Here is a 22,686-nt window from a genome sequence, read left to right on the forward strand (position 1 = left end):
TTTTTTACTCAGTTTTAGAAAAGATCATGCTGATTAACTTAGGCCGCGTACACACGATCGGTCCATCCGGTGAGAACGGTCCGAAGGTAAGAGGTGATGGCTACTTTAAGATGGTGAAGTCTGAATCATCCAGACATATTTTGCTGTACTTACATCCTGATTGAAAGAGTGTTATGTGGCATTTATGTTGTATCACAAAAACCAGAGCTGATGGGGTGTAAATTGGTGCAATTTTTGGAATCAGTGGGTCAAATATACCTAGGAACTGGTCTAATGTTTAGACCTGGTTCACACCTATGCATTTTTTATTTTTTTTTGTAGTGCATTTTCAGTTTTGCAGAAACACACTCCATTTAAAATGTTTTTCTATGGGTCACTTTCACATCTGCAGGGCCGGTACAAGGGGTGGGCAGAAGGGAGGGATTCCTTCACTTTGTTAACACAACGCTGAGTGAACAGCTAGCGCCCGCTGTTTACCTTTTTGGGCGCCAATTAGAGCCTATGGCCCAGATTCTCGTATATCGGCGCATCCTTATGCGGGCATAGCGCATCCAAGATGCGCTACGCCGTCCTAACTTAGAGAGGTAAGCTCCGTATTCCCGAAGCACCGGCGTTCAAATTTGCGCCGGCGTAGTGCAAATTCGTGGTCGTATGTGGGCGTAAGTGAAAGTAGGAAGGAAGTGGGCGTGATACATTTAAATGAACCGTGACCTTATGCAAATGATGGTCTGAACGGACGGCGCATGCGCCGTCACGTGACCGGGTGTCCCCCGCCCCTATGCGCATGCGCACAACGCGATTGGCGAGTTGCTCCGACCAAGTGCATAAATACGCCCAGACATGCGCCCATCGTGTGCAAAAGTACACCTGTTAGTTTACTGTTGGTGGTGAGCTTACTTTTGCAGTGCTTTGCCATGTCTGCTGAGCGTACAAGGAGCAGGAAAAAGAATTTCTCTCCTGATGAGAGGGCCATAATTCTCGCAGGCATGGAGAGGCACTATGACCGCCTCCATGGGTCCAGGAGTAAAACTACAAGCAAGGGGCGAAGGGATGAGATCCTGCAGAGGATAACGGATCAAGTGAATGCTGTGGGCAATGAGGCGAGGAGGCCCCATCATATAGGCAAAAAAATAAATGATCTTAGAAGGAGGGTCAAGGACAAGATGGCCCTCATGGCGATGCATGCCAGGGGCACTGGTGGGGGACCTGCCTCAAGGATCCGTCTGACACCAGATGAGGAGGTAGTTGCCCGGTGCCTTACCAGGGTGCAAGTTGAGGGAATGCCGGGCTATGATTCTGTTCATCCGCCCTTGAGGACAGGTAAGTGTTTATTTCAACTATCTGGTGTGTAGCATGTGTGGGGGGGGGGGGAAGGGAATATGTGTGTGGGTCCACCAACATGTGAATGTTTTGTGTCATCCACAGGTGTCCAGGATGAAGCTGGCCCGTCTCGTGCCCCTGCCCGTCCCACACCATCCCCTGATGCTGATGTCCCTGCCCGTCCCACACCATCCCCTGATGCTGATGTCCCTGCCCGTCCCACACCATCTTCATCTGATGAAGATGCCCCTGACCCCCAGGGAAGGCAAGCGGCATTGGTGGAGGAGAGTGGTGGCCACGCCTCCATTGAGGAGGTTCTGCAGGATGCGGAGCATTTGGGGGAGGAGGTGTCACTGTCCCTTTTCATGAAGGATTTGGGAAGCTTGGCTGGTCCATCCCGGACCTCAAGCCCACGATCCTCCATATCCTCAGACTCCATCTCCAACCCAGCCACTCCCTCTGTCTCCATCCCCAACCCACCCCCTCCATCTAATCCCTCCCCCTATGCCAGGCCTGAAGCCTCTCGTGGAGCAAGGAGGTCAACGCCGAGAACCAGGGGGGTACCCGAGTTACTGTCTGTGACCCTGACCACTGCGCAGGAAAACCAGACCCGCCTTATGGGTGCGATGGGCCAGGACTTCACTCGAGTGGCTGACAGCCTTGGGGAGAGGGGACATGTCACCGATGTGATTCAGGACATTGCAGGCAACACCACTGCAATTATCACCTGTTTGCGGGATCTCGAAACCACCACAGCAAGCCTGGTGAAAGAGGTGCAGACCCTAAATGAGTCCGTCCAGGGGCACACAGCTGCCATTGTTGGTGTTCAAACCGAGACCAATAACCTCCTGAGGAGGATAGCGGTGGCATTAGAGGGCAGGCCTCCTGCCCCGGTGGATGCTCCTCTGCCTGATGCAACCCCCCCCCCCTCAACCAGGCAGTTGAGGAGCCGGGGCCGTGGCCGAAGGCAGGCCAATTCGTTATTTTTTCTTTATGATTATTGCTCGGGTAAAGAGTTATTTTATTTATTTTTCTAAGTATTGCTCTGGTAAAGAGTATTTTAATTTATTGTTGACAAATGCACACGGTGAGGCGTGCATAATAGTGTGACTGGTGTGAGAATGGGGGGGGGGGGGTTGACACTCCTGCCAGCAAAGGGGTGTCATCCTCTGCCGTGTGAAAGGTGTATGAATGTACAGTAACATAATTGGAGCCTTGGCGCGGCGTTGCTGCTCCCTAAAACCATGTGGTTTGATTGGGTCTAATCCAATTCGATGTGCATGTGGGGGGTGTGTGCTAGGGACCACAGTGGTGTGCACACGTGCATTCTCATTGTGCCATTTTTAATGTGTGTGTTTAACGTTCAAAGAGACGTTCAACGAGGCATCTCCTGATTGCTGATCCCTCAGCAGACGGGATACCCTCGGTTAGGGGGGGATTGTCGGGTTGGGGGCTCAGGTCATCACGTAGCTCAATCTGCAGGCCCTTTCTCACTGCGAAGTTGTGCAGAATGCAACATGCCCCGATGATCTGGCACACAAAGTCTGGGGAATACAACAGGGTCCCCCCAGACTTATCCAGGCATCGGAAACGGGACTTCAGTTGGCCAAAGGTTCGTTCCACCACTGCACGGGTACTTATGTGTGCAGCATTGTAGTTTTCCTCTCCTGGGGTTTGGGGGTTCCGGAATGGGGTCATTAGATGAGGTCCAAGTGCATATGCCGAGTCACCTGGAAGGGAAAAGACAGGAGGATGTTAGTCATGCATGTGTCCCTCGTAATGTCTGCGTCATGGGGGGGACAGTCATACCTGACACCCATGTCACTCACCAACCAGCCAGCTGTCCCCATACACGTTCTGGTCAAACTCCATTGGGATGTCGCTTTGGCGGTAGATGAAGCTGTCATGACAGGATCCGGGGTGTTTGGCACGGACGTGCCATATGAGGCCATGGGCATCCACGATCACCTGGACATTGATAGAATGCCAGAGCTTCCTATTGCGGAATAGGTGCTCTGTGTCATGGGGGGGCTGTAGTGCCACATGGGTGCAATCAATGGCCCCGATGGTGCGTGGGAATCCTGCAATTCTGACAAAATCTGCCCTTGCCTTATTCCGCTGGACCTCCTGGGTGGGTCTGACGATTTGGTTGGACATGTGTCTCAGGATTGCGGGGACAACCTGGTGCACACATCTGCTCATGCTGGTTTGTGACATCCCAGCCACACCTCCACTTGTGCGCTGAAATGTTCCAGTGGCCAGGAAATGGAGTGTTGCCAGGACCTTGATCAGTGGCTGCACTGCATGTGAGCGGTGTGTTGGGCTGGTGAGGTCATCCTGCAGGATTGTGGTTATTTCCTGGATGGCTTGAGTGTTAAATCTGAAGAGGCGATACACCTCTGCTTCCCCGATGGCCAAGACGTCTAATGGCGTTCGGTAAAAACGCTGCCGTGCCCTCCTCCTTCTCCTTCTAAGCGCCTGTGCGCACACTAGTTGTGCTATGACCATGCCTGCCCCTGGCATGTTGGCATACAGAAGTCTTGTCCTGCAAGTGTGGTTGCTCAGCTCGTCCGTAAGGGTGCTGCTAAAGCTGCTCTCCAGCTGACCTGCACACGTCTGGTGCAAAGTTGCCCCTGCTTTTATGAGGGGCAAGTTTACACCGGACTAACAGCTTAGGCCGGGTACTCACGACCAAACATGTATGGTGAAAGCGGTCCGTCGGACCGTTTCCACCATACATGTCTGCCAGAGGGCTTCTGTACGATGGTTGTACACACCATCGTACAGAAGTCCGCGCGTAAACAATACGCGGGGCGTGTCCGCGGTGTCGCCGCGTCGATGACGCGGTGTCGCCGCGACAATGACGCGGCGACGTGGGCGGCCCGCCTTTAAAATGCTTCCACGCATGCGTCGAAGTCATTCGACGCATGCGAGGGACGGCGGGCGCCTGGACATGTACGGTAGGTCTGTACTGACGACCGTACATGTCCGAGCGGGCAGAATTCCAGCGGACTGTTTTAAAACAAGTCCAGGAATATTTGTCTGCTGGGAAAAGGCCCGGCGGGCAAATGTTTGCTGGAATTCGGCCCGCTCGCGCCCACACACGAGCAAACATGTCTGCTGAAACTGGCCTGCGGGCCAGTTTCAGCAGACATGTTTGCTCGTGAGTATGGGGCCTTACGCGCACCGCTCGTAGCCTGCGTCGGGCGGTCGTACGTTCGGGAATCTCCGTATATCCCTCATTTGCATATTTGATTATGAAATCAATGGGAGCGCTGGGCGTTCTCGGCGTAAATGTGCGCCTACGCTACGCCGGCGTACAAACGTTGCGCCGATCGGAACAAGACTAATTTCTGGCGGACCTGGTTCTGTGGGTACGGCGCACCGATATGACGGCGCATCTGTACAGTTACGCCGCGCATATCAAGGTGCCCCGGCGTAACGCCTTTGAGAATCTGGGCCTATAGCTCTAATCAGGCGCTTCCAAAAAACACCCCCGCCGCTGTAAGTCAGGTGCCCGGTGCCCGAAAAGGGGGCAGACACCTGAATAGGGGGTATCAGCGGCGACCATAGATAGGGCGGTGCCAGGAGAGAGGGGGCGGATGGATGCACTGCCACTGTCTCCCACCCTAGGGCTTTGGGTATTCTCGGCCACCTTGGGTGTCTCACGCTTCTTGTTACATTCTCCATAATATTGGCATCCTACAAATTTCCAGTATAATTTTTTTTTTTATTTCTCGGTTTGCCCACATCTGCTCTTTGATATATCACAGCTAAATCGGTCTGAGAAAGCAAGATGAATATGAATCTCAGCTCTTATGAGGGACCAACTCATGTCAATGGCCATGGTTGTGAAATAGGATGTCTATCAACCTCATAGGAGGTGTGATGGTCTGGTGTTTGGTTAATTTTAGGCCCCGTACTCACGACCAAACATGTCTGCTGAAACTGGTCCGCAGACCAGTTTCAGCAGACATGTTTGGCCGTGTGTTGGCCCGAGCGGACCATTTTGGGACGGATCGGACAGGTTTCCAGCGGACAACTGTTTCCCGGACTTGTTTTAAAACAGTCCGCTGGAAACCTGTCCGCCCGGACATGTACGGTCGTCTGTACAGACCTACCGTACATGTCCTGCCGCCCGCATCCCTCGCATGCGTCGAATGACTTCGACGCATGCGTGGAAGCATTTTTAAGGCGGCCCGCCCACGTCGCCGCGTCATCGACGCGGCGACACCGCGGACACGCCCCGCGTAATGTTTACGCGCGGGCTTCTGTTCGATGGTGTGTATAGCCATCGAACAGAAGTCCCCGGGCAGTCCCCGGCCAGACATGTCCGATGGAAACGGTCTGCAGACCGTTTTCATCGGACATGTCCTGCCGTGAGTACAAGGCCTTAGATTTTAAGCTCTCACAAGTAGGACCCTCCTAATCCGCCTGTATTGAATTGTACTGGTGCTATATAAATCCTGTATCATAATAATAATAATAATATTGTGTATGTTCTGCGGATTTTAGGTACTAGACACCTGTTAATTTACATATTAGCTGTTTTACTAATTTTAAAGGAAATGGGTCAAGAGGACTGGTATGTTGTATTTAATTATTTCAACACTGTCTTATTTTGAAACGAAAATACTGAGTTTTCTCTATCCTAAAAACTATGGCCTAGATTCACTTATGGCCGATCTACGTTGCGCGGGCGTAGCGTACCGTATTTACGCTACGCCGCCGCAACTTAGAGAGGCAAGTGCTGTATTCACAAAGAACTTGCCTCCTAAGTTACGGCGGCGTAGCGTAAATGGGCCGGCGTAAGCTCGCGTAATTCAAAGTAGGCTGTAGGGGGCCGTGTTGTATTTAAATGAGGCTTGACCCCATGTAGATGCATGGCCGAACGAACGGCGCATGCGCGCGCATGCTCAGTATCAGGTCGTATTTACGCCCAAAGATACGCCGGCTCAATGCATGTGACGTGAACGTAATTTACGCACAGCCCTATTCGCGTACGACTTACGCAAACGACGTAAAAAGATACGCTTGTTCCGACGTCCATACTTTGCATGGGATGCGCCACCTAGAGACCAGCTTTATCTTTACGCCGGCGTATCTCTAACGTAAACTGCGTAACTAATTGCGACGGGCGCACGTACGTTCGTGAATCGGCGTATCTAGTCATTTGCATATTCTACGCGGAACTCAACGGAAGCGCCACCTAGCGGCCAGCGTAAATATGCACCCTAAGATACGACGGCATGGGAGACTTACGCCGCTCGTATCTTAGCCTAATTTAAGTGTATCTGGTTTCCAGAATACGCTTAAATTTACGACGGCGCAGATTCGGACTTACGACGGCGTATCTACTGATACGCCGACGTAAGTCTCTGAGAATCTGGCCTTATGTTTTCACTAGACACTTTGACACTCATTCTATAAATTGTTAAATATCCATTTCTTCCCATGATTCTTCCAATCACAGAAAATCTGTAGTTAAAATGATGTAGCCCCACAATACTTTAAAGGCGGTAGAGTACGTTGGAGGATATTTGCGTTGAAATGGAATAACACTTAAAAGAGAACCTTGGTTATATTGTGAGAAAACCCCCCCCCCCCACTGATAGTCACCTTAGCTGCAATGCCCCGCCAATCAGAGCCCTCAGTAAACACCTGCTCTGGTATGGCGAGCATGAAAACTCCTCCCAGCAGGCAGTACTCAGACCTCAGTGTCCAATCAGCAAGCCCAAACAGTGTCACCTGACAAGGAGGAAGAGAAGTTAGCCCTTTGTAAGCTGTGACAAAGAGCTTACACAGGGAAAAGAGACAGAGAAATAGAGAGGTGAAGGGAAGCTGAGAAAGTAAGTGGCAGTGGATACGGTGGCTTTCTTACAAGAGGACCTGTAATTTTTTGCCACGAATAAGTCTCTTTCAAGAAATCTTAGCAAACCGCTGCCTGGATTTGTTACAGGCATTCTGGGTTGAGTTGCTATTTAATCAGTAGAAAAAAGCAACGCAGACCTATATTCAAACCTTAAAGTGATATTAAACCCCCATTTTTCTTAATTTTAGGAGAAAAGGTTCCCCCCTTCCCTGTTTTTTAGGTGTCTCCTTTAGCTAGCCAGGTGCTAATGGAGACACCCTTGCAGGTGTGCTCCTGTCTGGAACCCGAGCCGAGCTATATGCATCCATATAAACAAGGAAATATTACCGCGCTAAAAATATACAACAATATATGTGAGCTGCAACAAAAATTGTGATATACACACAAAAGTACATAGGAAAAAGAAATAAGTTGCGCTAGTGAAGTGAAAATAAATATGTTGATCAAAATCTATAAAACCAAGCAATCAGAGTCCAGCAATTCCAAAAGTCCTCAATTAACTTGAATAAATAGTAGTGAAACAAAATGTTGCAGTGAACTCAAAATTTATATGAAACCACCACCGATAAGAAAAAACACCATATGAGATGCGCGCTTACCAGAAGGCAAGCAATTTAGGCTTGCGGCTGAACCCCAGCCAGGGTCTTTAAACTGGAGTAGTCACCGACATTAAAGGATGAGAGTCCTCCCGATATCTTGGATGATGGAATACCCCCAAGAGAAAAAAGACTCACAATAGTGATGTACCGTAAATAGAATATTGATTGTATAGTAACACACCAGGGAGAAGAGAACCACCACCGACAGGAAGCACCATATAAAATGCGCGCTTACCAGATACCAAACAATTGAAGCTTGTGGCTGAACCCCAGCCAGGGCCTTTAAACTGGAGCTGTCTCCAACACCAGAGGGTTCTCCCGGTTTCCAGAGTGACAGTGAACCACCGGGAAAAATGATAGACTCACAATAGTGAAGTACCGTAAAAAAATGGCAGTTTAATATAAAAAATGTAAACACTTACAGAAATAACTTTCTAAAAGTCACAAAGAAAAGAGCCGGCCGACCTCCACGAACGCCCGTCCTCATGGACCGTAACGCCACGCGTCAGAACATCTCCTTGCCCGACGTACGTTTCGTCAAATAATGACGTTGTCTGGGGAACGCTTCCCCAGACGACGTCATTATTGGTTTTATAGATTTTGATCAACATATTTATTTTCACTTCACTAGCGCAACTTATTTCTTTTCCCTATATGCATCCATAGACACACAAAGCGCCCGGCAAGCCACACCCCTGCTCGATCTTCCTCCCCACAATTAGACTGACTGCAGCAGGAGCCCATCGTTCTGCTGCCCTCTGTGTCTCCTGTGGAACAAGAAAGTTAGCTAATCAATCCTGGAGTTGGCAACAGCAAAAGAACAGCAGGTTTTTTTTCGGGACAGGGACGGGGGGATTTAACGCATATACTAGGGTGTTTTTTACCTTAATGAGGTGACTTCATTAAAGTAAAATATGTCTTTAGTACTACTCGCTGAGATGGATATATAAAGTTAAGCAAAATAACTCAAATCCTGCTTTAGGCTCCTGCCATTACTGCTCACCAAACCTAAAGTCCAAACGGGAAAATCAGAGTTCATTTTTCATTTATCAGCCCCTTCAAAGGGAATCTGGAGCAGCATATTCACCTGGAAAAGGAAGCATCTTTTGTTACTCCTGTTTAACCATCTCAGTAATGCAGTTGCCTACAGGTCCATTTGAACTCATTTGCTGTATCCAGTGGTAAATCAATATGTACGCTGTATGTGTATAACAAATAATAGGATAGAGGCACACATGTATGTACAGAGGAGTCCCATACATGTGCACATGTTGGAATGTATTGGAAAACACACATTCATTCAGAGGCATTGCAGCTGGCAGGTCATGCAGATAGTACAAGTCCCACAAGCAAGACCCCAAATGTGATACTATAAGTGGGGGATATAGACCACCCTGCATCAGTATCAAACCTTCTTCTTTTCCGCCCATCCCCTTTTTTCCCACCAGTTTCCTTCTTCTCATCCTTCTTCTTGTCCTTCCCCGGATTCTTCTTGTTTTTGGTGTCTCGGTCTCGGACTTTGATTACAGGTTTCTCCGTTACTGGGTCCCCTCCGCCCGAGCTTCCACTGCCTTCGTCAACTGATGGAAGAAGTAAAAATTATTACCAGTATGCAGGGCAGCCATCAGGAATTATGTTGTCCCTTACACAGCTTCAGGCATGGGCCCCCTGGAGCAGAGAACCGGGGGTGGGTGCTGCCGCCTGAAAGTTAGAAACGGGCGGGGGGGGGGGGGGGTTGGGGCTGCTGCGAATTGAGAAGCGGGGGGGCCCTTTACAAAAAAAAGAAGGAATAAAGAAAAATATATATTTAATAAAAAATAAATATATATATATATATATATATATATGTATAGATATATACAAATTATTATTATTTTTTTTATAAAAAAGAAATTACAAAAAAGGGGGGGTTGTCATCCGGGACCTCTGGGCCCTTTAATAATAATAGAAAAAAAAGAAACCTCTGGGCCCTTTAATAAAAAAAAAGAAAAAATATATATACAAAAAAAATAAAAATAGACATTTATAAAAAAAAAAAAAAAAAAAAAAGGGGGGGTTGCCATCCAGGGCCCTGGGGACCTTTGGGCCCTTTAATAATAAAAAAAAAAAAATAAATATATATATATATATATATATATATAAACAAAAAAAGGGGGGGTTTGCCACATGGGGCCCTCTGAGCCCTTTAATAAAAAATATATATATATATAAAAAAAAGAAAAAAAAAAAAGAAATAAAATAATATAATTTTTTTTTTTTTTTTTATAAAAAAAGGGGGGTTGCCATCTGGGGCCCTGTGGGCCTCCGTGCCCCTGGGGACCTCCGGACCCCTTACAGGTGTACTGCCTGTACCCCCCTGATGGCGGCCCTGCCAATATGACCAAAAATGACATAAAACGTTAGTTTCCTACAGATTACAGTCCTTGTAGCATTAGGCAAGCCACCATACATTATACCTGTGCAGATCAATTATATGTGAATCAGAAGGTCAGTGGGTGGAATTGTGCTGTGTATGTGATTTAAAAAAAAAAAACGTTAAATTCCCAGATAGATGGCTCGCATTTTAGACCATTCCTGCTGAATCAGCTGAAAAGTGAGCCGTAGGTGGCCCTGCAAGTATTACACTCGACTCAACAAAAAACAAATTTAAAAATTGACTGAGTCAGGTGGAAAATAATCTGCAGAGCAGTGACTGCATCCAGACATAGTGCCATGACTGCCTGAATATAAGAGCCAGCAGAAGAGATTCTCCATCCATGCTGTTAGCACTGATGGGGAAGGCGATTGATTTTCTCTCGTTCGGCTTGAGGGCAGAACAAGAAAAAAAAAAATGAAAAAGCAAAACAATATTTTTTACTTTTTGCTATAATAAATATCCCAAAAAACAAAACAAAATTTCTTCCTCAGTTTAGGCCGATATGTATTCTTCTACATATTGGGCCAGATCCACAAACGAGTTACGCTGACGTATCTATTGATACGCCGCGTAACTTCTAGGTTGCTCCGGCGTCTCTTTGTTTTGTATCCACAAAACAAGATACGCCTGAAGCTGGGCTAGATCCGACTGGCGTACGTCTTAGTACGCCGTCGGATCTAAGGTGCATATTTACGCTGGCCGCTAGGTGGCGTTTCCGTCGATTTCCGCATTGAGTATGCAAATTAGCTAGATAAGGCGATCCACGAACGTACGTCCGGCGCATTTTTTTACGTCGTTTTTGTAAGGCTTTTTTCGGCGTATAGTTACCCCTGCTATATGAGGCGTATCCTATGTTAAGTATGGACGTTGTTCCCGCGTAGAATTTTGAAAATTTTACGTCGTTCGTAAATAGGGCTTTGCGTAGAATGACGTTCACGTCGTAAGCATTGGCTTGTTGCAGGTTAATTTCGAGCATGAGCACTGGGATACCCCCACGGACGGCGCATGCGCCGTTCAGAAAAAACGTCATTTACGTTGGGTCAAGTAAAATTAACATAAAACACGCCCACATCTTTAACATTTGAATTTGGCGCCCTTACATCGGCAGATTTACGCTACTCCGCCGTAACTTTAGAGGCAAGTGCTTTGTGAATACAGCACTTGCCTCTCAAAGTTGCGGCGGCGTAGCGTTAATACGATACGCTACGCCGGACTAAAATTACGATCCGCTACGTGGATCTGGCCCATTGTTGGTAAAAAAAAAAAGACATGCAATTAGTGTAAATTGATCGGTTTGCGCAACATTTATACAAACTATGGGATATATTTATGCCATTTTTAGTATTATTATTTTTTTACTAGTATTGGTGGTGATCAGCATTTTTTTAGCGGGACTGCAACATTGCGGCGACAGATCGGACACTTTTGACACTTTTTGGGACCATTGATATTTATACCGCGATCAGAGCTAAAAATAGCTATTGATTACTATATATAAATGTCATTGGCAGGGAAGGGGTTAACACTAGGGGCGATCAAGGGGTTAAATGTGTGTCCTAGGGAATGTTTCTAACTGTGGGGGGATGGGACTGCCTGGAGGAGGAAACATATTGCTGTTCATAACCAGTATGAACAGCAGATCTGTCTCCTCTCTGTCTGTTTACATTGACAGATCTCCGTTCGGTCTCTCTCAGGAGCGATCGCGGGTGCCCGGTGGACATAGTGGTCTTAAAGCACCCGACATACGCGATTTGCCCAGGGGAGCCAACCTGCCACAGTATAGCTGCGGCGGCTGGTTCTTAAGTGGTTAATGAGTGAAATAAGTATTTGATCCTTCAGCAAAACATAACTTAGTACTTGGTGGCAAAACCCTTTATTGGCAATCACAGAGGTCAGACGTTTCTTGTAGTTGGCCACCAGGTTTGCACACATCTCAGGAGGGATTTTGTCACACTACTCTTTGCAGATCCTTTCCAAGTCATCAAGGTTCAGCTCCCTCCACATATTTTCTATGGGATTAAGATCTGGAGACTGGCTAGGCCACTCCAGGAACGTAATGTGCTTCTTCTTGAGCCACTCCTTTGTTGCCATGGCCGTGTGTGTTGGGCCATTGTCATGCTGGAATACCCATCCATGACCCATTTTTAATGCTCTAGCTGAGGGAAGGAGGTTCCCTCCCAAGATTTGACAGTACATGGCCCTGTCCATCGTCCCTTTGATGTGGTGAGGTTGTTCTGTCCTCTTAGCAGAAAAACACCCCCAAAGCATAATGTTTCCACCTCCATGTTTGATGATGGGGATTGTGTTCTTGGGGTCATAGGCAGCATTCCTCCCCCTCCAAACACGGCGAGTTGAGATGATGCCAAAGAGCCTTATTTAGGCATCATCTGACCACAACACTCTCACCCAGTTCTCCTCTGAATCATTCAGATTTTCATTAGCAAACTTCAAATGGGCTGTACAAGTGCTTTCTTCATGGCGGTGTGTGTTACCAATTGCTTTCTTGGTGACTATGGTCCCAGCTGCCTTGAGGGCATTGACAAGATTCTCCCGTATAGTTCTGAGTTTATTCCTCACCGTTCTCATGATCATTGAAACTCCAGGGGGTGAGACCTTGCATGGAGCCCCAGACCGAGGAAGATTGACAGTTATTTTGTGTTTCTTTCATTTGCGAATAATCGCACCAACTGTTGTCGCCCTCTCACCAAGCTGCTTGGCGATGGTCTTGTAGCGCATTCCAGCCTTGTGTACGTCTACAATCTTGTCCCCGATATCCTTGGAAAGCTCTTTGGTCTTGGCCATGGTGGAGAGATTGGAATCTGATTGATATTTACCTGGCAGGGGAGACACCATGATCATGAAGGTGGTTCTCCCAGGGCGAGGCACGGCTATTGCACACTCTGGCCGTGCTGATCGTGGTGCCTTCCCTGCCGCTTCTCTGCCTTTTGGCTAGGACTAGGTGTGGTATCTGTCCTTATCAGTTGTCAGCGGAGCGCTGAAGCACCTCCATTGGGAGGGTGGATGCAATCCAATGACATCATAGCACCTGGAAGGATGGTTTCAGCAGGGACTATGCCATACTGCCCGACAGATACTGGGGGCTGGCCCATGGTTGAGTCTGAGCCATCTGGAAGGGTGCTCCTGGAGAGGATGGGTGCTGTGCGTGGTCTTGGTCTTTTTGCCGAGTTCTAGTCTGGCCTTCTGGCTGGCTGGTGTAAGTGCTATCTCTGTCAGCAATCCGGTAGGAGGAGCTGGTAATGCCCTGTGGTAGGATGGGGCAGGACCATGCAAATCCGCCGGGTTGACGGAGGGTCTGGAGGGGCTAGTATTGGTGGAGGCTGCTACCTGAGCGGCAGTCCTCCCCAAAAAAACCTTGAAGGGCTCTCTAGCTGGCAGGGGTGGAGGGCTGCACTGGCTGGTCGGGGGGTTAGATTTGGAACGAAAAGCTTATGGTGCATGTGCCCCTGGAGTGGCAGTCCAGGGGTATCTGAAGATCACTGTGTGTGAGGGACACATTGATTTAAGATACCACGGTCACTGCACCAGATACACGCTTTTTTTTAGCACCTGCCTCCTGGGCCGGGCCTTTTGGCTAGGACCGGAGGAATTTTTTTATTCCTGGCCGGAGGGCCTGGTCATTGTTTCACCACAATGACCACTTCTTCACTCTCCTCTCTACTATCCCTTCCCCCACTTTCTTTTATTTTAAGCCTGTGTTTGTCACTTTTTTGTCTTTTTTTGTTGTGCACGTTTTGTTCACTGTGAGATTATTAGGGTGCCGGTCCTCGGGCCAGCCCTGAACGTCTTGGGAGTAGGTGGACATGGCCTTCTGGCTTAGTTCGCCTGCTCTCATGGGGTCTCCCTTCGGGGGAGCCCCACCTAGTACTGGGAGGGTTCTGTTTCGGCAGTGCCTCCGAGGAAGTTGGGTCTGTCGGCTTAGGTTGCTCGGACCACAGTACCTCAGTCCCCGTCTGGAGCCTAACGCCCTGGGGGATCAGGGTTTGGGTCCCTTCATCACAGGAGGTCCACTTGACGTTGCACCCGTCTGCATGTTTTTGTGAACACTCTTTATGTGTGTGCACATTTTTTCTGCACCGGGTGGAGTTTTTGGGTGTGTTCACACGCCATAGGCTTTTAAAAAAAATAAAAATCTGATTGCTTCTGTGGACAGGTGTCTTTTATACAGGTAACAAGCTGAGATTAGGAGCACTCCCTTTAAGAGAGTGCTCCTAATCTCAGCTCGTTATCTTTATAGAAGACACTTGGAAGCCATAAATCTGTCTGATTGATAGGAGATCAAATATTTATTTCACTCATTAAAATGCAAATCAATTTATAACTTTTTTGAAATGCGATTTTCTGGATATTTTTGTTGTTCATCTGTCTCTCACTGTTAAAATAAACCTATCATTAAAATCATAGACTGATAATTTCTTTGTCAGTGGGCAAATGTACAACATCAGCAGGGGATCAAATACTTTTTTCCTTCACTGTATGGCAGCCTTAACTTAATTTACAGTGGCAATAAAAGTGCATTTAAAGCCCAACAGCGGGGAAAAGCCAAAAACCCTCCCACGCAATGGGGTTGCGATCTCTGAAAGGGGAAAATATTTGTTTCTGTCTAGAGGGCGGGAAAAGCTCTTTAACTTACCCAATCCTCCGCTCCCCCGGAAGACGGCATGCCCTCGTGTCCTAGCAGTGGACTATACTATAGGAAAGAATATACCAAAACCAATGGCTGACGGTCCAAATGCATTTATTTAACCACTTCCATACGGGCCTATTCTGGCACTTCTCTCCTTCATGTAAAAATCATAATTTTTTTTTGCTAGAAAATTACTCAGGACCCCCAAACACTATATATGTTTTTTTTAGCAGACACCCTAGGGAATAAAATGGTGGTCTTTTTATCTCACACGGTATTTGCGCAATTATTTTTCAAGCGACTTTTTTTGGAAAAAAAAGTTTCACAAATTAAAAAATAACAAAACAGTAAAGTTAACCCAATTTTTTGTATACTGTGAAAGATGATGTTACGCCGAGTAAATAAATACCTAACATGTCACACTTTAAAATTGCGCACACTCATGGAATGGCGCCAAACTTCGGTACTTAAAAATCTCCATAGACGATGCTTAAGTTTTTTACAGGTTACCAGTTTAGAGTTACAGAGGAGGTCTAGTGCTAGAATTGTTGCTAATGCACGTGGCGATACCTCACATTTGTGGGTTGAACGGTGTTTACATATGTGGGCGGGACTTGCGAGTGTGTTCGCTTCTGAGCGCGAGTTACCGGGGACAGGGGCGTTTTTAAAAAAAATATATTTTTTATTTTATTTTTACTTAATTATTTTTATTTTTACACTTTAAAAAAAAAAATGTATCACTTTTATTCCTATTACAAGGAATGTAAACATCCCTTGTGATACGAATTGTTAGTGACAGGTCCTCTTTATGGAGAGATGCGGGGTCAATAAAACCACATCTCTCCTCCAGGCTGGAAAGCATGAGATCAGGAAAATAAATTCACTGATCTCATGCTGTTTACTTTCGGGTACCCGGGCGTGACGTCATAATATCGCGCCCAGGCATCCGACGGTTATCTGGTCAACGAAAATCTCTATGGTCCTCATCCGGCCGATTCGTTCTCCGGGCCCCCGATGGCACGGGAGAGCCCAGAGAAGCACCGGATGGCAGCAGGAGGGGGGACGTCCCCTCCCGTCGCCTATAAGAGTGGTCAGCAGCGGAACTGCCGCTATGATCGTTCTTATGGTGCGCAAAATGGCCGGGAGAAAAGAAGGATATCTGAATGATGCCAGTAGCTGCAGGCATCATTCAGATATCCCCCCTAAAGTCCAGGACGTCATATGACGTCCTGCGGTAGAGAAGTGGTTAATCATAAAACCTCACTGCGGGACATTTACCAAATCCGTCGCAAAGCAAAGCAATGCCAAACAGGAGCAATAAGGCAGACCGAGTGACAGATTTTCTACAAGGTTACAGCATGTGTCATAGATTCCTCCCTCTGCTGCTCTAAAGCAGCACTGCAACTGAATAAAACCTGACCCTGACCACTTCCTAACTGTCTTTGATAGCACCCTGTGAGAGGGACGAAACGCGTAGACATAGATTCCGGTTCCTCAGTGACGTCACGTCTGGCAAACAGTGGAATGCACATGAGGTTGTGAAAGAACCAAGTTTGATTGTTTTATCTGTATGTCTTTGAGATTCAAAGTTTATGGTGGATGCACAATAGTTGCACTTTATTTTGGTACTGTTTGCACTGCGGTTTGTGGGTTAACACTTCCTAACTGTGCGTCTGTCTAGAGCAGGGTTAGACAACCTCCGCACCGCAGCTGTGGAGAAACTACAAACCCCATGAGACACTGCAAAACTCAGATATTCACAGACATGACTGCCAGAGCGAAAGGCATGAAGGGAGTTAAAGTTTCACCACTGGTTGCCTACTCCTGGTTTAGGCCTCATGCGCTCTGGATGTTATAATAATGGCCCAGATTCAAGTAGAATTGCGCGATATTTGCGGGGGAGCAGGGCAACGATTTTGCCCTGCGCCCCCGCAAATATTTTGCGCTGCCCTCGATTCACGGAGCAGTAGCTCCGTGAATTGCGAGGGCGCGCCGGCATATTTGCCCGGCGTAAGCGCACGCAAGTTAAATGATCCCGCCGGGGGCGGGAATCATTTAAATTAGGCGCGCTCCCGCGCCGAGCGTACAGCGCATGCTCCGTCGGGAAACTTTCCCGACGTGTATTGCGGCAAATGACGTCAATGACGTTATAAGTGAACTTGAATGGCGTCCAGCGCCATTCACGTTTCACTTACGCAAGCGCAGTGAAATTCAAATTTCACGGCGCGGGAAGGCCGGCTATACTTTAGCATTGGCTGCCCCTACTATTAGAAGGGGCAGCCTTGCGCTAAAAGTAGCCGTACGGAAACTCCGTACCTGGCTTGCGCGGGGCCCGTGCAAGCTTGTGAATCAGTGGTAGTATGCAATTTGCATACTACACGCTGATACACAATGGGAGCGCCCCCTAGCGGCCCCCGCAAGAATGCAGCCTAAAATCTGCGAGGCATAAGAGCCTTATGCCACGCAGATTTTAGCCTGCAGTCGGTGTAACGAGGTTCCTGAATCAGGAGCACTCGTTACACCGGAGCAAGTAAGCACTTGCGCTGCGTAACCTATGGTTGCGCGGGCGCAAGTGCTTCTTGAATCTGGGCCAATGTTATCAAAATGGCAGTAGCTTTGCAGTGAGTTTTTCAACGTTTTTGCAATAAAGTTTTTTTAGCATTTTTCAAGGTTTTTTTTGCGTTTTTCTGCAAATACACACGGATACACTTTGGATTCCTACAGTATATAGTAGATTATCTTGCAAAGAAAGAAAAATTGACATACTTTATTCTAAAAGGATGGGGAGTATAAGTTGGACAATAACTTTTTGAACTAGAATGCCCCTTAAAAAAAAGTTTTGCAGTTTATTTGAACAAAAACCCCTGAGTTTAATATGCTAGAGTGGCAGATGATCACTTACAGGCATCCTGGCTGTCGCTGTCCCTCCCGCTGTATGCGGCCCGCAGTTTGCTCCTGACTACACGCAGTTGTATGCCCAGCTGGCGTGTTCTAAGGTCCGGCGCTGACATCGACAGCTCCACCTCAGGGTTATTAATCTGATTCACCACACCGTCACCTGTCACCTGTGGGAGGTACCTGTAGAGTCACAGGAAGCAGCCGCAGTTAGGGCATCTCTTCTCTTCACCAATCAGATTTCCCCTTTTTGAGTCTTTAATCTCAATACTCACCGCCCCTTTGACTGTCCATTCCAGCATTTATCTTGGTTACTAAGACCAGCAGAGACTCTGTTATCAGAACAAAGGGACAGAGGGAGGAGCTTCCAGAGACCACGCAGTGGGCGGAGCTTGGACACCACCTCTGACACCTATAACAAAGAAAAGGATTTACAAGATAAGAAAATAGATATAGAACACTCAGTATTATCGTATATTCTATAATGTAATCCTTGCTCACCAGTCTGTCGATGTTGGTACCGGCTGCCGACGTGGGCTTCTCATCATTGCTGTAAACTCGAAACCTTCTCTTAGGATCTTCTGGCGGGGAGCGTCGCGACCGCGATGGAGGCGGGGTTCCACAGGACTGGAAGATCTATAATACACATGTGTTTCCCCGAAAATAAGCCGGGTCTTATACTAATTTTGGCAACAAAAGACACAGTAGGGCTTATTTTAAGGGTAGGTCTTACCATGTAATGTGCGGTCTTCTCTCCCCCTCTCTCTCCCTGCCTAACAGGAATTCCCAGTGTAAACAGAGATAAAATGCTTGTAAAATCCTATAATCCACTCTATTACAGTATTATATAATGTACAAATAGCTAGATTCACAGAGAGTTACGCCGGCGTATCAGTAGATACGCCGTCGTAACTCTGAATCTACGCCGTCGCAAATTTAAGCGTATTCTGAAAACCAGATACGCTTAAATTAGGCTAAGATACGAGCGGCGTAAGTCTCCTACGCCGTCGTATCTTAGGGTGCATATTTACGCTGGCCGCTAGGTGGCGCTTCTGTTGAGTTTGGCGTAGAATATGCAAATGACTAGATACGCCGATTCAGAAACGTGCGCCCGTCGCAATTAGTTATGCCGTTTACGTTAGAGATACGCCGGCGTAAAGATAAAGCTGCTCCCTAGGTGGCGCAGCCCATGCAAGGTATGGACGTCGGAACAGGCCTATCTTTTTACGTTGTTTGCGTAAGTCCTATGCGAATCGGGCTGGACGTAATTTACGTTCACGACGAAACGGCGTACTTTGGAGCAATGCACACTGGGATATGTCCACAGATGGCGCATGCGCCGTTCCTTAAAAACGTCAATAACGTTGGGTCACCAGTTATTACGGCGGCGTAGCGTAAATACGATACGCTACGCCGACTCACTAATACGCCGCCGTACCTGAATCCACCTAAAAGTGTGTGTTTCTGTTATATAATTGTGCCAAATACCTTCGTTATAGCACTGCTCTGCGCTTCTGTGACCCGCCGGAGCTCTCTTCCCTTCAATTATATTACAGAAACACACACATTGTACATTATATAAATACTGTAATAGAGTGGATTATAGAATTTTACAAGCATTTTAAACTAGGGCTTATTTTCAGGGTAGGGCTTATATTGCAGCCTTCCTGAAAAATAGCGATAGGTCTCATTTTCGGGGTAGGTCTTAATTTCAGGGAAACATGGTATTTAGCAGAACAAATCTATACAAACAAAACTGCATTCAAAATATCTCAACTCCCTTTCCTTGCAACTGTATTAGTACACCTTATTATTACAAACATTACACACTATTAAAAAGGAAGTTCTAATGTATTCTCAATGTGGTACTACTGTAATGTTTATCTGAAAGAATTTTTCACTTTTAACTTCATATACAGATTTATACATTTTTACTTCTGTTATCTGTATGTCAGGACCACCAAAATCTTCAGCCTAGGGTTTTTATGAATATACAGTATTTCTGAATAGAGTCAGTGGTTCTTCTACAATAAAGTCTCAGCGGCAAAGACTTTAATCTCCTCATTTCATTGCCACCAAAACTGCTAACACCAGTGAACATCGTGGACCAGATACTTGGCCACCAACGCAAAAAAGTGAGAAATATTTACTGTTATGAATGCAAATTGGCACCACCAATGTAAATGGGCACATCACCGCTGACCACCAATTTAAGAGGGCACTTCATTGGCCACCAATGTAAAGGGGCACTACAATGACCACCAATGAAAAGGGGCACTGCAATGACCACCAATTTAAGAGGGCACTCCATTGACCATCAATGTAAAGGGGCACTACAATAACCACCAATGTAAAGGGGAACTGCAATGACCACCAATGTAAATAGGCACTGCAATGACCACCAATGACGAGGGGCACCACAATGACCACCAATGTAAAGGGACACTATAATAACCACCAATGTAAAGGGGCACTGCAATGACCACCAATGTAAAGGGGCACTGCAATGACCACCATTGAAAGGGGCACTAAAATGATCACCAATGAAAAGGGTCACTAGAATGACCATCAATGAATAAAAAAACGTTTCCACTGTTGCACCAATGTGAGGGAACACTACAATGGCCATCACTGTAGGGGGGTACTTCTTTACTGAGCAGAAATGTAAGGCCCCGTACACACGAGAGGATCTATCCGCTGGTATTTATCCGCTGATCAGTTCCAGCGGATAGATCCTGTGGTGTGTACGGCCCAGCGGATATTTTTCCGCGGATATTTTTCGGGCCGATGGATTTCCAGCGGATAAAAAATTCTTAGCATGCTAAGAAATCTATCCGCTGGAATCCTGTCCAGCGGATTGATCCGGTGGTCTGTACAGACTCACCGGATCAATCCGTCCGATCCCCTCCCTCGCATGCGTCGTAATGATTCGACGCATGCGTGGGAAGTCTTTACCTTCCAGCGTCGCGCACGTCGCCGCGTCATCATCGCGGCGACGGCGCGACACGTCACCGCGGATGGATTCCGCGCGGATTTCGATCTGATGGTTAGTACAACCATCAGATCAAAATCCGCCAGAGGATTTATCCGCGGGAACGGTCCGGAGGACCGTTTCCAGCGGATAATCCTCTCGTGTGTACTAGGCCTAAGGGGGCGCTTCACCCCCGACCATCAATATAAAAAAATACTTCTCCACTGGCATCCAATGTTAGGAGGCACTACACTGACTACCAAAATAAGGACACACTGCACTGGCCACCATGCAACCGGGAACGTCTCCACTAGCTACCAATTTAAGGGGACACTTCTCCACTGGCCACCAATGTAAGAGGACACATCTCCACTGGCCAACAATGTAAGAGGACACATCTCCACTGGCCAACAATGTTAGGAGGCACTACACTGACTACCAAAATAAGGACACACTGCACTGGCCACCATGCAACCGGGAACGTCTCCACTAGCTACCAATTTAAGGGGACACTTCTCCACTGGCCACCAATGTAAGAGGACACATCTCCACTGGCCAACAATGTAAGAGGACACATCTCCACTGGCCAACAATGTTAGGAGGTACTACACTGACTACCAAAATATGGGGACGCTGCACTGGCCACCATGAAAAAAGGGCATGTCTCCACTAGCTATCAATATAAGGGGTCACTTCTCCACCGGTCAAAAATATTAGAGGACACCTCTCCACTGGCCACCAATGTAAGAGGGCACATCTCCACTATGTAAGGGGCCTCTTTATTACTCACCAACAATGTAAGGGGCATTTCTCCACTGATCAAAAATGTAAGAGGCATTTCTCCACTGGCCATAGGGGGCCCTCTACACAGACTAACAATATAAGGGGCACGTTATCACTGACCAATGATGTAAGAGGACAATTCTTCACTAGTCACCAATGTAAAGACCCACTTCTCCACTGGCCACTAATGTAAGAACTGCAACAACCACTAATACAAAAGGACACTTCACTGTCCCCAATGTAAGGTGCCTCTTCATCACTGACCAACAATATAAGGGGCATTTCTCCACTGGCCATAGAGGGGGGGCCTTCTACACACACTAACAATATAAGGGGGGAACGTTACCACTGACCACTGATGTAAGAGGACAATTCTTCACTGGCCAATAATGTAAGAACTGCAACAGCTGCAGCGCTGCGTCTGTCCCCTCAGAGGATTCGCGGTCTTTTTTCCCCGCCGAAACGGCCACTAGAGGCCGAACTAGTGCTGAAAACGGCGCCGGCCACAAGAAAATGGCCGCCGAATAATACAAGCGCGGCTCCGGCAAAATGGCCGCCATTGCGCAGTTTTAAAAAGACAGTGTACCCAAAAAAGACAGTACACCAAAACAGCACACAGCACACACAAAAATTCCCAGAATGACCACCACAGTCCCCTGCAGCGACACAGAACAGCCCCAGCCATACCCGAGTGAAAAATATGAGCCCCAGGGAAAAAAAACCCCTGCACAGCCGTCACCCAAAGGGGGAAGGAGGGAGAGGAATAAGGGAGAGAGGAAAGCAGGGAAAAACCCTCAGTCGACCTCCCAAGGGAAAACATTCCAGCCAGACCACTTACCTGAGTAAGGGGCCACTACTTACCTGTCCTGCGACTACCCGGCTGGAGGTATCCCAGACAGACCAACGTCCGCGAACGGCATGGTTGTCAGCCAGACACACTGTGACAAGGCCATAGAGACCGGTCATATGTGTGCCCTAGAACCGAAGTTCCCCGGCCGCCCCTGGAGCAATGGGGCCTGTCGTGGACGTCCCAAAGCGGAGCTGAGGGCCGGCACACGCTCGAAGGCCGAACCTGGGGGGACTACAAGGGTCGAGGACCCAGCCTGTCACCCAGGCCCCTGTTGATAGAAGAATCGCAGGATTCAAAAATAAAATAAAAAAGCGAGGAAAAAACTTGCAAGATGC

The 22,686-nt window shown here is 47.5% G+C and overlaps 1 protein-coding gene and 1 pseudogene across 1 annotated transcript in view; one reads left to right on the plus strand and one right to left on the minus strand.

The window, feature by feature from the left end:
- Positions 1 to 8,445: 8,445 nt before the first annotated feature.
- Positions 8,446 to 22,686, minus strand: part of GPC2 (glypican 2) — a 53,086-nt gene continuing 38,845 nt past the window's right edge. The window contains exons 8-11 of the mRNA XM_040346751.1: positions 18,249 to 18,383; positions 18,023 to 18,159; positions 17,755 to 17,930; positions 8,446 to 9,371 (exon numbers count right to left, since the gene is read on the minus strand). Coding sequence (XP_040202685.1) covers positions 9,115 to 9,371; positions 17,755 to 17,930; positions 18,023 to 18,159; positions 18,249 to 18,383 — 705 coding nt within the window. The 3' untranslated portion in view covers positions 8,446 to 9,114. The remainder of the gene's footprint in view (positions 9,372 to 17,754; positions 17,931 to 18,022; positions 18,160 to 18,248; positions 18,384 to 22,686) is intronic.
- On the plus strand, positions 13,034 to 13,184 carry LOC120933876 (annotated as a pseudogene).

This window comes from Rana temporaria, chromosome 3 (assembly GCF_905171775.1).
Source record: "Rana temporaria chromosome 3, aRanTem1.1, whole genome shotgun sequence".
Classification (NCBI taxonomy): domain Eukaryota; kingdom Metazoa; phylum Chordata; class Amphibia; order Anura; family Ranidae; genus Rana; species Rana temporaria.